At 37.4% G+C, this 15,349-nt stretch overlaps 1 protein-coding gene across 10 annotated transcripts in view; it reads right to left on the bottom strand.

Annotated features, from left to right (window-relative positions):
* TRIM37 (tripartite motif containing 37) overlaps positions 1–15,349 on the bottom strand; it is a 254,753-nt gene that overhangs the window by 160,544 nt on the left and 78,860 nt on the right. For all 10 annotated transcript variants that reach the window (XM_041724289.1, XM_041724288.1, XM_041724287.1 and 7 more), the window contains one exon: positions 7,847–8,041. In XM_041724289.1, coding sequence (XP_041580223.1) covers positions 7,847–8,041 — 195 coding nt within the window. The remainder of the gene's footprint in view (positions 1–7,846; positions 8,042–15,349) is intronic.

Raw genomic sequence — 15,349 nt, 5'->3', positions numbered from 1 at the left:
TATACAAATACATACATTCCAACTAACTTTAAAAAGTTGTGAAATGTAGTGACTATTAAGTGCCATGGAACATCATGCATGAAGGAATAGTTCCTTGTCACTGAGTCTCTGTAGTCTCTTCCCAGAGAAAGATTTTTCAACTCACCCACCCATCCTGCAAACATTAAAAGGAGAGGCAGATTTTGAAAATCAAAGAACATTATGATGGACTCAAAGCAAAAAGAAACCAAGCACTATCTCCCAAAAAAACAAAAAAACAGGGAACCAATAGGCATTAATTAGACAAAGAACAAGTCCTCATTAGCAGGAATGACACCTGAACCTGCCTACACATTGCAGCAACCTTCTACTACAGAAGAGGAAGTAGAGGAAAAAGTAGACCTCGTCTACAGCCATCTCCCAACTTCTGCCTTTTCAAAAGGACTCAGACTGTGTTTGGGTATCAGGCGGTAATGTGCTCAAGTAGGTGAGCTCCCTCCTTTGGCCCCAGGGCATATGGGTTCAGGAATGGTTTAGTAAGTTCATTCCTCTGACAGTGTTTAATTTTTTTTTTTTTAAGACTTTATTTATTCATACAGACACACAGAAAAAGAGAGGCAGAGACACAGGCAGAGGGAGCAGAAGGCACCATGCAGGGAGCCTGATGTGGGACTTGATCCAGGGTCTCCAGGATCACGCCCTGGGCTGCAGGCGGCGCTAAACCGCTGCGTCACCGGGTCTGACAGTGTTTAAAGTGGATTCATGACTCATTTTCAGCCAAAAGGCTTCTGGGCAAGATTCTTCTATCTTGATAGGAAGATTTTACTGCCTTTGTTTATTTAAGAAACATCCAGAACTTATTGAATCTCAGATTATCTCATTTAATTCTCTCATATTAATTCTCTGAGATAACTAAATTCTATTTTTATCTTCATTTCATTTTATTTATTCTGTGGTAGGGGAGAGGCAGAGGGAGAATCTTAAGCAGGCTCCACACTCAGCACGGAGCCCAACATGGGGCCTGATCCCACAACCCTGAGATCATGACCTGAGCCAAAATTAAGAGTTGGATGCTTAAACAGCCATGCACCCAGACACCCCTAGAGAGAATTTTTTATAAATGAAGGAGAGATTTTAGAAACCCAGGATTTGGTCTCAGATCTACCATTTTGTTGCTGTAACTTTATAGAAGCCTACCAACTTCTGAGTCCATTATTTATTTGGAAAATGAAGATAATAATATATACCTAACAGGGCTGTCATGAGGCTCATAAACATTGAGAAGACTCAATGTTTATGAAAAGCATTCTGGGACACCTGGGTGCCTCAGCAGCTGAGTGCCTCCCTTTGGCCAGGGTGTGATCCTGGAGTCCCAGGATCAAGTCCTACATTGGGCTCCCTGCCTCTCCCTGTCTCTCATGAATTTAAAAAAAAAAAAAAAAGCATTCTGTGGTATAGTCCCCATCCAAACTCTTTCCACCAAGATGTCAGAAATTGTTTTCTAAAACACTAATCAGATATTACTTTCCTGCTTACAATCATTCATGAGAGCACCAGCCTCGCATCTGAGGCCTATTATCTAATTTTTAGTGGCTTTATCTTCTGCCTCTACCCCAAACATATCCCAATGTTTTGATATTACTTGCAACTCTGTAATCCACAGGCAATGCTATATCCCACTTCTATACTTTACACATGTCTTATTCCCTTTGATTTCTCTGTTAACCCACACTCATCAGAGGACATCTGAAATGTCTACTCCTTTAGGCACTTAAACCACCAACTGCCTTCTCTTCTTTCATATCAATTCTTACCTAATTTTCTATAGTACTTGGAATATACTTCCATTGCAGCACTTGTCACCTTATAGTAAGAAAGACAAACATACAGACTGTGAACAACTTAAGGGTGCCGATTACATCTTAGTGATCTTTGTATTCCAGGCTAACCTATGGCATAAAATATTCAAAGTGTTTCGCTAAATAAAGTCTTTACTGATTAAATCTTGCACCCCACATCTACATGGACTTAAATCTGTATTAAGTCACATGGTTCAGTTTATTACTAGAAACTGACAAGGATTTTAAAAAGTAAAAATCCCAAATGGGAAAATACAAAAAAAAAAAAAAAAATTTAGACAAACCTCCTTCATTTGATAATCAGACAACCAAGCCTGTTTCAAATGTTAGGCACTGTGCTGGCCAGGGAATACGACAGTGAACAAGATGAAACCTCAGTCTTTGTCCTCACAAAGCTCACAATCCAACTGGAAAAATGAAAAATAATTTCAGTACCATACGATAACTGCCAAGACAGGAAAGCGTAATGGGATCTTCTACCACAGGAACTTGACAATTTAAAGAAACTGAAAATACAAAACCTTCCTGAATGTGACAGGTTATGAAGTTAATTAGAATTGCCTGGGTGGCTCAGTTGGTTGAGCATCTGCCTTTGGCTCAGGTCATGATCCCAGGGTCCTGGGATTGAGCTCTGCATCAGGCTCCCTGCTCAGCAGGGAGACTGCTTCTCCCTCTGCCCCTAACACTCACTCTCTTGCTCTCTCTCTCTCTCTCTCAAAAGAAAAAAAAGAAGTGAGTTTCATCTGTAATAATTCCTTCCTATCATTCAGTTATAGCCTTCAAGATTGACAATTCTCTAAAGCTTCTCCTCCAGACTTCAATATCTATCAATGCTACTACCATCCTGGTCACCTAAACTTCTTCAGAGTCCTCCATACCATATTCTACCTGGTTGCCAAACCCTATAACTCCAACTTCACGAGATTCCACATATTACTATTGCCATGCTACAAGTAAAATCTTAATTATATATAAAGCAGATTAGTGTATACCTTAGAGGTTAAGTAGAACTTTTATAATGTCAGATGAGGGGATTCCTGGGTGGCTCGGCAGTTTGGCGCCAGCCTTTGGCCCAGGGCGCGATCCTGGAGTCTCAGGATCGAGTCCCGCGTCGGGCTCCCGGCATGGAGCCTGCTTCTCCCTCTGCCTGTGTCTCTGCCTCTCTCTCTCTCTATGTCTATCATGAATAAATAAATAAATCTTATAATGTCAGATGATTCTGAAGACCTTACCTCAAATCCATATATTTTTAGAGCATATAATGATTGAGAAAATAGCCAGAAATGTATGAATTTGCCCTCTCATAGTAAGAACCACTGAAATAAATTTCTACAATAGTACTACCCTTATTTAACTTCCATTTCTGATAGTTTTCTGGGCACTGGCAGCATTCTAAAAGCATCCTGAATCAAACTACTCCTAAACTGCAACAATGGTCCCCCAATGCCCACTATGCATCATATTACTTAGGCTAGCATGCAACACTTTTCACAAAATAACCCCACCTAACTTTCTATTTACCATTACATGTACCATAAAACTTGATTCAATTATATTATCTATCATTCATACCCCAATGCCTCTTAAAATGCTTTTATAGTATAGTGGTTAAGAACATGAACTTGCAGTGAGTCTGATATATAATAGGTTCACTCAATACGTACTAAAAGAAAGAATAAGAAAATAAAGGGAACTATGAACAACTCTAGGCCAACAAATTTTTGACAACCTAGATGTAATGGACCAATACCTTGAAAGATAATCTACCTGGAAAAGAACAGAAAACCCAGAAATGGACCCTCAACTCAATGGTGAACTAATTTTTGACAAAACAGGGAAGAATATCCAATGGAAAAAAAGACAGTCTCTTCAACCAATGGGAAAATTGGACAACCACGTAGAGAAGAATGAAACGGGACAATTTCTTCACTCCATATAAAAAATAGACTCAAAATGGATGAAAGACCTAACTGTCAGACAGGAATCCATCAAAATCCTAGAGAACCCGGGGCAGCAACCTGTGACCCCGACTGCAGCAACTTCTTGCTACACACATCTCCAAAGGCAATAGTAACAAAGGCAAAAATGAACTACTGGGACTCCTTCAAGATAGAATGCTTTAGCACACACAGCAAAGGAAACAGTCAACAAAAGCAAAAGACAACATACAGAATGGGAGAAGATAAAGGACTAGTATCCAAAATCTATACTTATCAAACTCAACACCCAAAGAAAAAAAATCCAGTCAAGAAATGGGCAGATGACATGAACAGACATTTCTCCAAAGATGACATACAAATGGCCGACACATGAAAAAATACTCAACATCACTCAGCATCAGAGAAATATATATCAAAACCACAATGATTTAATATTGGACCCTTACACCACCTCACACCATCAGAATGGTTAAAATTAACAAGTTAGGAAACAACAAATGTTGGCGGGGATGCAGAGAAAGGGGGAACCTTTGTATATTTAGTGGGAATGCAAGCTGGTACAGCCACTCTGGAAAACAGTATGGAGGTTCCTCAAAAAGTTGAAAACAGAGCTATCCTATGACTCAGCAACTGAACTACCAGGGATTTACCCCAAAGATACAACAGTAGTGCTCCAAAGGGACATCTGCATCCCAATGTTTATAGCAGCAATTCCCACAATAATCAAACTATGGAAAGAGCCCAGATGTCCACTGACAGATGAATGGATAGAGAAGATGTTGGGGTGTGTGTGTGTGTATACACACATTGGAAATCTTGCTATTTGCAATGACGTAGATGGAACCAAAGGGTACTATGCTAAGCGAACTAAGCCAATCAGAGAAAGACAATTATCGTATGATTTCACCCATATGTGGAATTTAAGAAACAAAACAGAGGAGCAGAGTGGAAAGGAGGGAAAAAAATAAAACAAGATGAAATAAGAGGGGGAGACAGACCATAAGAGACTCTTAATCATAGGAAACAAACTGAGGGTTGCTGGAGGGCAAGGAGTGATGAGGTAATTGGGTAATGAACATTAAGGAGGGCATGTGACATAATGAGCACTTGGGTATTATGAAAGACTGATGAATCACTGACCTCTGCCTCTGAAGCCAAAAATATATCATGTTAATTAACTGAATATAAATTTTAAAAAATTAAAAAAAATAAGTCAATCTGCCAAAAATCGAAGAAATAGACAATATGAAGAGGTCTATATCACCAAGAACAGAAGTAGAAGGAATACTTCAAACTCAATCTATGAGATACTACTCTCATATCAAAACCAAAGACTACACAAGAAAACTACAGACCACTATCTCTCCTGAACAAAAATACAAGAACCTCCCACAAAATATTAGCAAATTGAATATAACAGTGTATAAAAAGAATTATAAACCACAACTAAGTAGGATTTATCCCAGGTATGCAAGGCTGGCTTGACATTTGAAAATCAATAAATATAATCCTCACATGGTATCAATAGATGCAGAAAAAGCATTTGATAAAATCCAATATCTATTCATGAATTAAAAAACAAAACAAACAGCTCTTAGTAAACTAGGAATAGAGGAAAACATCCTCAACTTGATCGAGAATAGCTTTGAAAAACCTACAGGTAACATCATACTTAATGGTGAAAAGCCTGAAACTTTCCCACCAAGATCAGAAAAGGCAAATATGTCCCCTTTCACCAATCCTTCTCAACACTGTACTGGAAGTCTTAGCTAATGCAGTAAGATAAGAAAAAGAGCATGCAGTATGAAAGAAAAAAGAGAATTTCTTTCTCAATACAGATCGAGAAGAATAAGCAAAGAACCAAAATAAACATTGAAATCCAAGCAAATATTTTAATAAAAAGGCTGGATCTTTCTGCAACATTAGCTTCTAATATCCTCTGGTTATCTTCAGCTGGTTTTCATGACTCCATTTCCTTGGTTTCTCTCCCTTCCAAAGGCTCTTTGATCTTGTTCATCTTCCACACACACAATAAAAAGATGTGCACCAAAATCATATCCCTAGCCCTTTTCTTGTTAAAATTTTCTTAAAACTCTCTTTTGCCTCACTCCCTAGGCAAATAATTGCCTATATTCCAGTTTTTAATTTTTAGCTGTCTATTAAGCATCTCTTCTTTGATATCCCACTGGCATGTCAAACTCAAGATGTTTATAAAGTCTTGCTCTTCCTCTCTACTACCCTCTTCCTTGTGTTCAGCATTCTGAACACTTGGATTTGAAACTCAGGTCACTTCTTTAATATTAATTTTACACAGAAAACTCATTTTTAGATAACTGAGATCTTTCTGTTAACAATTTGCATTCATTTTTCTTTTTTTTTTTTAATTTTTTTTTATTATTTATTTATGATAGTCACAGAGAGAGAGAGAGAGGCAGAGACATAGGCAGAGGAAGAAGCAGGCTCCATGCACCGGGAGCCCGATGTGGGATTCGATCCCGGGTCTCCAGGATCGCGCCCTGGGCCAAAGGCAGGCACCGAACCGCTGCGCCACCCAGGGATCCCTGCATTCATTTTTCTAATGACATTGAATATTTTTCAAAAACATGATTTTGCCTGTCTATAAAATATACATGGCTAAACTAGAATTTTTTAAACTTAAGCGTATTGTTGGATATTTTCAAACAACTCTGTTTTCTCTTTGGGATACAGTCCTAGAAGTGAAGTTATAGGATTAAAGGATAGAGGTGGTTTTTTTTTTTTTTTTTTGATAGAGGTGTTTTAAACCTAATGCAAAAATTTCCTTCGGGGCGCTTCAGTAGCTCAGTTGGTTAAGCGTTGACTTTTTTTTTTTTTTTTTGAAAGATTTTAATTATTTATTTATTCATGAGAGACACATTGAGAAAGAGAGAGAGAGAGGCAGGCAGAGACACAAGGAGAGGGAGAAGCAGGTTCCATGCAGGGAGCCCGACATGGGACTCGATCCCGGGTCTCCAGGATCAGGCCCTGGGCTGAAGCGCTAAACTGCTGAGCCACCTGGGCTGCCCTGATTTTTATTTTCTTTGTAATTTTCTTTACTTTCCAAATTTTTATAATAAAAATACCACAGAAAAATAATATAAAATTACATACAGTGTGATAAATTTTTACAAAAGCACAATATAAAATGTACTTGGATCACAGACAAAAGGCAAGTATTTTATAACATGATTGAAGACAGTCTTTCAAATTAAAGACTCAGACTTCCAGGAAGTATACGTTAGAAAGAGGCCTAAATAGTTCAGGCTCTAAGATTACCCCCAACCCCAACTAGAGCAGCTCTGTTTTCTACACTGAAGCTCTGTCTCAGACTTTGAAAACTGAGTTTTGCTGCTTTAAAGCAGCATCAAGATCACTGTATTAAATCACTGATATCTGATTTGTGTAACACTATTGTTTAAGAAGGTAGGAAAATATGGAGTATATTTTAGAAAGCTAAAAAAAATGGTTTTTAAAATGTGGCATTTAAAGATAAAATTTTTAGCTGTTCAAAATGACTATGCCTAAGAGTTTCAAAAAAGTCCAGGTTTGACTAAACATCGTGTGTGTGTGTGCATCACATTACAGTGACACAGATGTAATTTCTCTTTAATAACCTTTGCAAATACAACACTGATGCTAATTGGTATACATTTTTAGGCTACTGAACATCAAAGCATGAAATCATATTTGTTTATATTCAGTTTAGACACAGTTCCACTTAGAAGTCAGGGTATTCATGAGTCCTGCAAAACTTCACAAAGAGGGCAACAGTACTTTATATAAATCAAACTGTCAATCAGATACAATCTCAATGCCAAATCATATACAAACATTCTAACAGGCATTATGACATTATTGTGCCAAACATCATTTAACAATAGCAACCAAAAAATTAATCTTATTGATATATAATTTTTATGATATATAATGAAAAATCATTTTTCTATAGAAAGATACTGTGTTCCAAGACCTAAACGAGACACTTGGATTAAAATCAAGAGTTTTTTTCAAGAATCACAGAAAAAGGGGAAATTATTGTTAATACTTTACCTGTGGGCTGCAAAAGTGAAGCAGGTGGGCGACGCTGTAAGCCCCACAAATTCTCCATACTACTTCGGTCCTTAAGGTCCAACAAATGTATTAAAATTAATGGATCAATGTCTAATAAACTATTGGTAGCAGCAGAACATAAATGTGCTCTTCTTGACATTCTGCTACTGGCACCCACATAGCCATGATTACTACCTGCAAAAGAAACAGAGATGTAGAAAAATGCATGCAATGAATTTGCACAAATTTAGTTATACTTAAGGGAAAAGTAAATCAATTAGTGTTGTTTGAATACTTGTCTAGGGACCTTTCAGGAGTTGGTGTAACAACATGATGAGATGCAGAAAGGAGAAACCAGAGAGAAACCAGATTGCCAGAGAGGTGAACATAAGCACAGTGACTAAGCACTGGACTCATTACTATCCAGAATTTAGGAAGAACCTTCAATCCCATCCTCAGCCCTAGAAATAGAAAGGTGGTAGCATATACAATATGTATAATCAGGGGGATGAGGGTGAAGGAAAGAGAGCATGTCCTACAACCTAGTGGTCTTAAAAGATATATCTCCACAGTATCACAGATTCCAAGGAACTAGACACCAAAACAGTAATCTTCTCAAGTTTTCAGACTGATGCACAGTATTGACACCTGTGAGCAATGTCCTATCTACATCACCTATATTGCACTAAGCTCCTTTTTTTTTTTTTTTTTTTGCACTAAGCTCCTTAAGCTAAAGAAGCCACTTGATTTTTCTCTAGTGCCTAATACAATAACTAGCAAATATTAGGTATGGAAATGGTGGTTAAACTGACCTCCTTCAAGAAAACTATTTAAATGTATTCTAAAGAAACTCAAAATTTTAATATATTACATGTAACGTCTTAAAATAAGTAATATAAAAATAACACAAAATAATCAGGTCCTAACTGTTCATGAGTATTTCTCCAAGAGATCTGGAACGAAGTAACTCAGGAGAAAAATTCCAATCATTCAGAAGCTTCAAGCCAGTTATTTATTTTTATGTGTTTCATCTATATTCACAACCTCACCTTTTCCAACTTCCTCTTGTGAGGATATCATCCCACTGCAAATTTTTCTTCCCAGACTTGGTACCCCCTGAAAGTCCTATTTAAAAATAGCAGAAAACTCCTCTTTCCCTCAACTTCTACAAAGGTGCTCAGTGCATCCAAGGAAGGCCACACTGGAGTGAGGCTCTCACTTCATCTGGGGACTAGCACCACGTCTGACAGTGCCACTCAGCATTCACCTGCACCCAGCCTCCAACCCAGGAGCTCACCAGCACCTTGGCCCTCATTCTGCAACAATGACGAAGTGACATCCATGGAGGGTAAGATCAATGTCCTCATTAAAGGATCTGGTATAAACGTTGAACCCTTCTGGCCAGGGTTGTTTGCCCTGGCCTATGTCAACATCAGGAGCCTCTTTTGAAATGCAGAGGCTGGTGGATACTAGGACACCAGGAGGTCGTGGCCCCTCTATTACTGCTGCCCTGGCTGAGGAAAAGAAAGTGGAAGCAAAGAACTGGAACAAGTGAGTGCGCGCGCGCGCGCGCGCGCACACACACACACACACACACACACACACACACACCTATTCACAACAGGAATAAAATATAATTGTGGACAGAAGGTGAAAAAAGAAAGTGGAAGCAAAGAAAGAAGAATCAGATGAATCTGATGATGACATGGGCTTTGGTCTTTTTTGATTACCTTTGTAATGTGCTCAAGAAAAAGCTGAACTCTTAAAAAAAAAAAAAAAACACTATCCCCTCTCCACCTTGAAACTGTATCTTAACCCTTTTCCTTTACTAGGAAGTTTCCAAATCAAGCTGCATTTGGGAGGAGTTTTTAAAATTACAGATTGCTAGCTGAGAAATATGCTGGAGTGGAATTGAGAATTTTTTTCTAAAAAGCTGCCCAGGTGGTTCCGACTGGATAATAAGTTATTCAGTGGCCCTGTGTATTGTAGCTACTGCCCTGGTATCTGGTTCTTCTTTAAAAATAAAAGTTGCTCATTTTTCCACATTACATGGACCCATTTAACACTAGCACATTCCTGTTTCTCAATACTCTTCCAAGGCCTTCATCAATGATCAAAAACTCCTTTCTTTCGTGGTTTATGCCCTTTGGCTATTCCCTCCGTCCCATCTTCCCATCCTTTCTACTCACTATCCACAGGCATCAAAGACTTGAGCATCTATTTCAGTTTCCCTTTCTCAGAGCTGATACTGCCATCATTCTGGATGTTGTGTAGGTCTGTCTCAATACAAAATATACAGCCTAATAAATGTTCACAAAGTACCAGTGACCCCCAAATCCCATGTCTCCTAAAATTGCTCACTAACTTTCCTCTCCAAAGGTAACCATCCTGAATTAAATACCATAGAAAAATTTTGCCTGGTTTTGAACTTCATGTAAATGAAATGACAGTATGTCCTGCTTGTTTGTTCAACATTATATTCATGAGATTCATCTATACTGCTGTATGTAGCAGTTATTCATTTTCATTATTGCTGGGTGGCATCCCATATATTAATATATCCCAATCTCCTTCTTTATTCTGTATGTAAAGAATCTGGGTTGCTTCCAGTCTTTGGCTGCTAAGAATAAAGCTACTGAATTTCTCAGTAGATAAACTGCTCTTGAAGGTCACATGAAAAAAATATAAAACTCATAAAAAAGTAAATGTATCAATGACAGGTCCCCCACCTCTTGAGCTATGCCCTTGCTAAAATGTCACACTGATCTACTGAAGTTCCTCATTTTATCATAGTGCCTGTATGCAGGAGCATGACATTCAAGGTCCTACACAGTCTAGTTCTAAACCAGCTTTCTCACATCCTTTACTTGGTTATAAACTGCATTTCTTTTTCTTTTTTAAAGATTTTATTTATTTATTCATGAGAGACAGAGGCAGAGACACAGGCAGAGGGAGAAGAAGGCTCCCCACAAGAAGCCCAATGCAGGACCTGATCCCAGACCCCAGAATCATACCTGGAGCCAAAGGCAGACACTCAACCGCTGAGCTACCCAGGCGTACCTATATTTATTTTTCTTTTTTTTTTTTTTTTTTTTTTTTATTTATTTTTCTTAAGTTAAAAAACATACACATAGAGACACAATGACAATACCTAAAAAAGAATGATGCTGCCCTAAATATTCTTATAAAAAATCTACTCACTAGCCTTGGCTCACACAAAGGTATGTGTTTTGAACTTCATGTTCATCTTAAACACATATTGCCCAACAGTTTTCCAAAGTTGTGGTATCAATTTTCATTCCTACTGGCAAGATATGAGAGTTTTCATCTCTCTACATGTTTTCAACATTTAGTATTGTCAGTTTAAAAAATATTTTTTTCCTTTTTTTAAAAAATTTTTATTTATTTATGATAGTCACAGAGAGAGAGAGAGAGAGAGAGAGAGAGAGGCAGAGACACAGGCAGAGGGAGAAGCAGGCTCCATGCACCAGGAGCCCGACGTGGGATTCGATCCTGGGTCTCCAGGATCGCGCCTTGGGCCAAAGGCAGGCGCTAAACCGCTGCGCCACCCAGGGATCCCTAAAAAAATATTTTTATATATTAGCTGCTACAGTGTGTGTGCAATGGTATCTTATTGGGCTTTTATTTGGCACTTACTGAAAAAAATAAAGAAAAATGAAGAGTCTCCGAGATCTGTGGGATCTCATCAAATGTACCAACATATATATAATGGGAGTCACAGAAGAGCAAAGAGAAAGAACATGAATGAAAGAAAAATGACTGAAAATTACCACCATATGATGAGAAAAATATTAATCTAACACATCCAAGAAGGTTAGTGCAACAAATTCTATTTAAGATAAATAAACTTGAGAGGTCCACAGTGGGACACATCATCAATTTGTATTTCTCTGATGAAAGAGGCTAAGTACTTTTTAAAATGTGCACTGGCCATGTGGACAGCCTCCTCAATGAAATGTTTATTCCAGTCTTTTGTCCTTTTTTTCCTAGGAGGTAGTCTAATCTTTTTCCTGTTGATTTACACAAGTTCTTTATATACTACAGAAAGTCTTTTGTGAATTTTTTATTTATTCTGATTAATAAGACATGTTGTTTGGAAAAAATAAAATCAATGTATCTTTCTAGACCAGACTACATACCTGAGATCTTCTAATTAGTCCTTCAAGTTTCTTGAAAACAACACAGATCAAATTGAATAAATTATGTTCTGTTCCTGGACTATCTTCTGTAAGAGCCCAGCCTAACCCAGAAGCCTTAAGGAATCATCCCCACATACCCACCAAATCCATCCCATCCAGTCAGACTCCTAAGTCCTACAAATTCTACTATTTAATATCTTTGACATTCTGCTACTGACACCCACATACCCATGGTTACTACCTGCAAAAGAAACAGAAATGTAGAAAAATGCATCCTATATATTTGCACAAATTTAATTATACTTAAAGGTAATCAGTTAGTCTTGTTTGAATACTAGCTAATGTTCTAGATTAAGAATGATATTTTTAGAATGATATTTTTTTCAGAATGATACTATTTCAACACATGATTTTAAGTGTTCTCTTGTAACTAAATGAAAATAACTCAATAAACTAAAAGCAATTCTTAAAGAGGCACCTGAGTCATTAAATAATTACTTCAAGCTATATAGCCTTATTTAATATAACCTATATATTGAAATTAAATAAATATTACTTCACTGCAGGGACACCTGGGTGGTCAGTGGTTGAGCATCTGCCTTCGCTTCGGCTAGGTCATGATCCTGGGGTCCTGGGATTGAGTCCCACATCAGGCTCCCTGCAGGGAACCTGCTTTTCCCTCCGCCTATGTCTCTGTCTCTCTCTCATGAATAAATAAAATCTTAAAAATATATGTATTATTTTACTTCATACCTAGCTTCTGTATAAGAGAAATTTTCTACATAATGGACAACTAAACATCTTCATTGACATAATTCTTTAGATGATAGTGTGGTTGTGAAATATAAACCACAACAGAGGGATCCCTGGGTGGCGCAGCGGTTTGGCGCCTGCCTCTGGGCCAGGGCGCGATCCTGGAGACCCGGGATCGAATACCACGTCGGGCTCCCGGTGCATGGAGCCTGCTTCTCCCTCTGCCTGTGTCTCTGCCTCTCTCTCTCTCTCTCTCTCTCTCTCTCTCTGTGTGACTATCATAAATAAATAAAAATTAAAAAATAAAAAATAAAAAAAAATAAACCACAACAGGCTTGAAATGGACCCTCTCTAATTTACATGTAATAATTCATTCCACACTCAGCCCAACTTCACCCTTAATTTAGCTTTTATCATCTTTTTTATATATTAAAACTTTTCATTTTATAGTAGTTTTAGGTTTCTAGAAAAGGTGCAAAGATAATCCAGAGCATGCCTGTAAATTCCACGATGCACTTTCTGCACAGTCAACAGCTTTTATCACTATGGTACATTTATCATAACTAATGAACTAATACTGATATATTAACTAATAAATTCTGTACTTTATTCAGATTTCATTCATCTTTCCCTAATGTATTTTTTATGTTCCAGGGTGGCATCCAGAACATCAAATTATATCTAGATGATCATTTCTCTTTAGGTTCGTCTGGTCTGGGGCAGTTCCTCAGAATTCTCTTGCTTGTAATGATACTGACAGTTTTAAAAAGTATTAGTGACATATTTTGTAAAATGTCCTTCAACTAGGGTTCACGTGGTGTTTTTCTCATGGTTAGACTGTGTCTATGGGTTTTGGGGAGGACATCACAGGTGTAAAGTACCATCCTCAACACATCATAACAAGGGTACATGCTATCAACATGACAACATGGATGATGTTAAATATGACAACAATGGCTAAAATAAAGTTTGCCAGATTTCTCTGGTATAAAGTTACTTTTTCCCTTTCTGGACTATTATCATGAAAGCAAGTCACTAAGCACAGCCCACATTTAAGGGTAGGGAGTTATGTTCCACCTCCTGAGGAGGCAGTATCTAAAGAAATTTGCAATTCTTTTGTATGTGTACTGTCTTACACCTTTTAGCAATGTGTTCGTGTATTTATTCACCTGTAGATTATAAATTACTTAAGCCTTTTTCATTGTATTTTCCAGAAATCTTGATATAGGGAAGGCATTCAAGAAATGTCTACCAAATATTTAAAATTCCCAAAAGCACAAAATAAACTGGGTATATTTCACTATTATATCCTCAGCACCCACAACTTAGCATCTGGATTATAACAGGTCTTTAAAACTATTTATTGAATTAATAATTTCAGAATTGCAGAACATAAGTGTAACAGAGATGTCTTTTTACTCAAGACTGTAGGTCCAGATAGTAAAACAGGACAGTTCCAGGTAAGTATCCAATAAATGTCTGGTGGATGAATGAATAAATTAAAATATAACCTTTTATTTACCCATTACCCAGTACGTGTAAAAATGTTTCAAATTTCCCTATAATATAGTTTGAGAGGAAATGATAGATTTAACTAAGAAAAACCACCCTGCAAGGTTGAAAAATATTTAGTAACCTTGACTCAGTCCACCCATCTTCATTTTATACCAAGAGAGCTTTGGAATTTTTCTATACATTTCAAACTTTGAAAATTACACTCAACACTTAGTAAAACAAAGTGTATTCACTCAATATTTATCTGAAAAATATTAAATGATCCGTTACCATATTTTGTTAAATGCCAGGATACAAAATTAAGATGTACATTATTTCTTGGCCCAGAGCTTCATGAAGCTCAGAGATAAAGGGGAAAATAGGTAGCTAAATAAGCAATTATAATATTGTTTAATATTTATTCTAATAGGTTAATTTGAGAGAGCAGAAAAAGAGAGCAAGGACACACAGCTGAGGAGGGCTTCCAGGAATAAATGCAAGCTAAAATGAAAAAGGAATAGGAGTTGACTATGCCTGGTATGAGAAGATAGAAGGAACATGTTGGGAAGCACATTTGAGAAGATTAGAGAAGTTCCTTTGGGCTGAAAAGTGATACAGGAAAGTATGAGAGAGGTAAGGCTAAAGAAGTGAGTAGGAGCCATCATATGAAAGGCCTTCTGTACCATTAGCAAGCTTGGCTTTATCCTGTAAGTTAATGGAATCCAATAAAGGGTTTTAAAGTAGAGAAGTGACATGATCAGATATAAATTTGAAGGGAAAAAACAACTCATTCTGAACTCATGCTATGGGAAAACAGAATGGAAAGGAACAATACAAGGAACCCAGAGGGGAGGCTTATTTTGAAAGAAAGTGGCCTAGAGTAGGAACAGTAAAGGAATGGAAAGTAATAAATGAATTCATGCACTGTTAAGGAGGCAGGATCAACAGATCTGGGTAATGTATTAAAGGCAGAGTTTGAGCTAGAGGAAAATATGAAGAATAATTAACATGATCAATCACTAAGATGATGAGCTATTACTGACAGGCAGGCAGACAGATAAAAAGATAATGATTTCTGTTTGCAAGATGCTGAGTC

This window comes from Vulpes lagopus, chromosome 12 (genome assembly GCF_018345385.1).
Source record: "Vulpes lagopus strain Blue_001 chromosome 12, ASM1834538v1, whole genome shotgun sequence".
Lineage (NCBI taxonomy): Eukaryota > Metazoa > Chordata > Mammalia > Carnivora > Canidae > Vulpes > Vulpes lagopus.
Note: the sequence above shows the minus strand (reverse complement) of the source record. Positions and strands in the feature narration are given on the sequence as shown.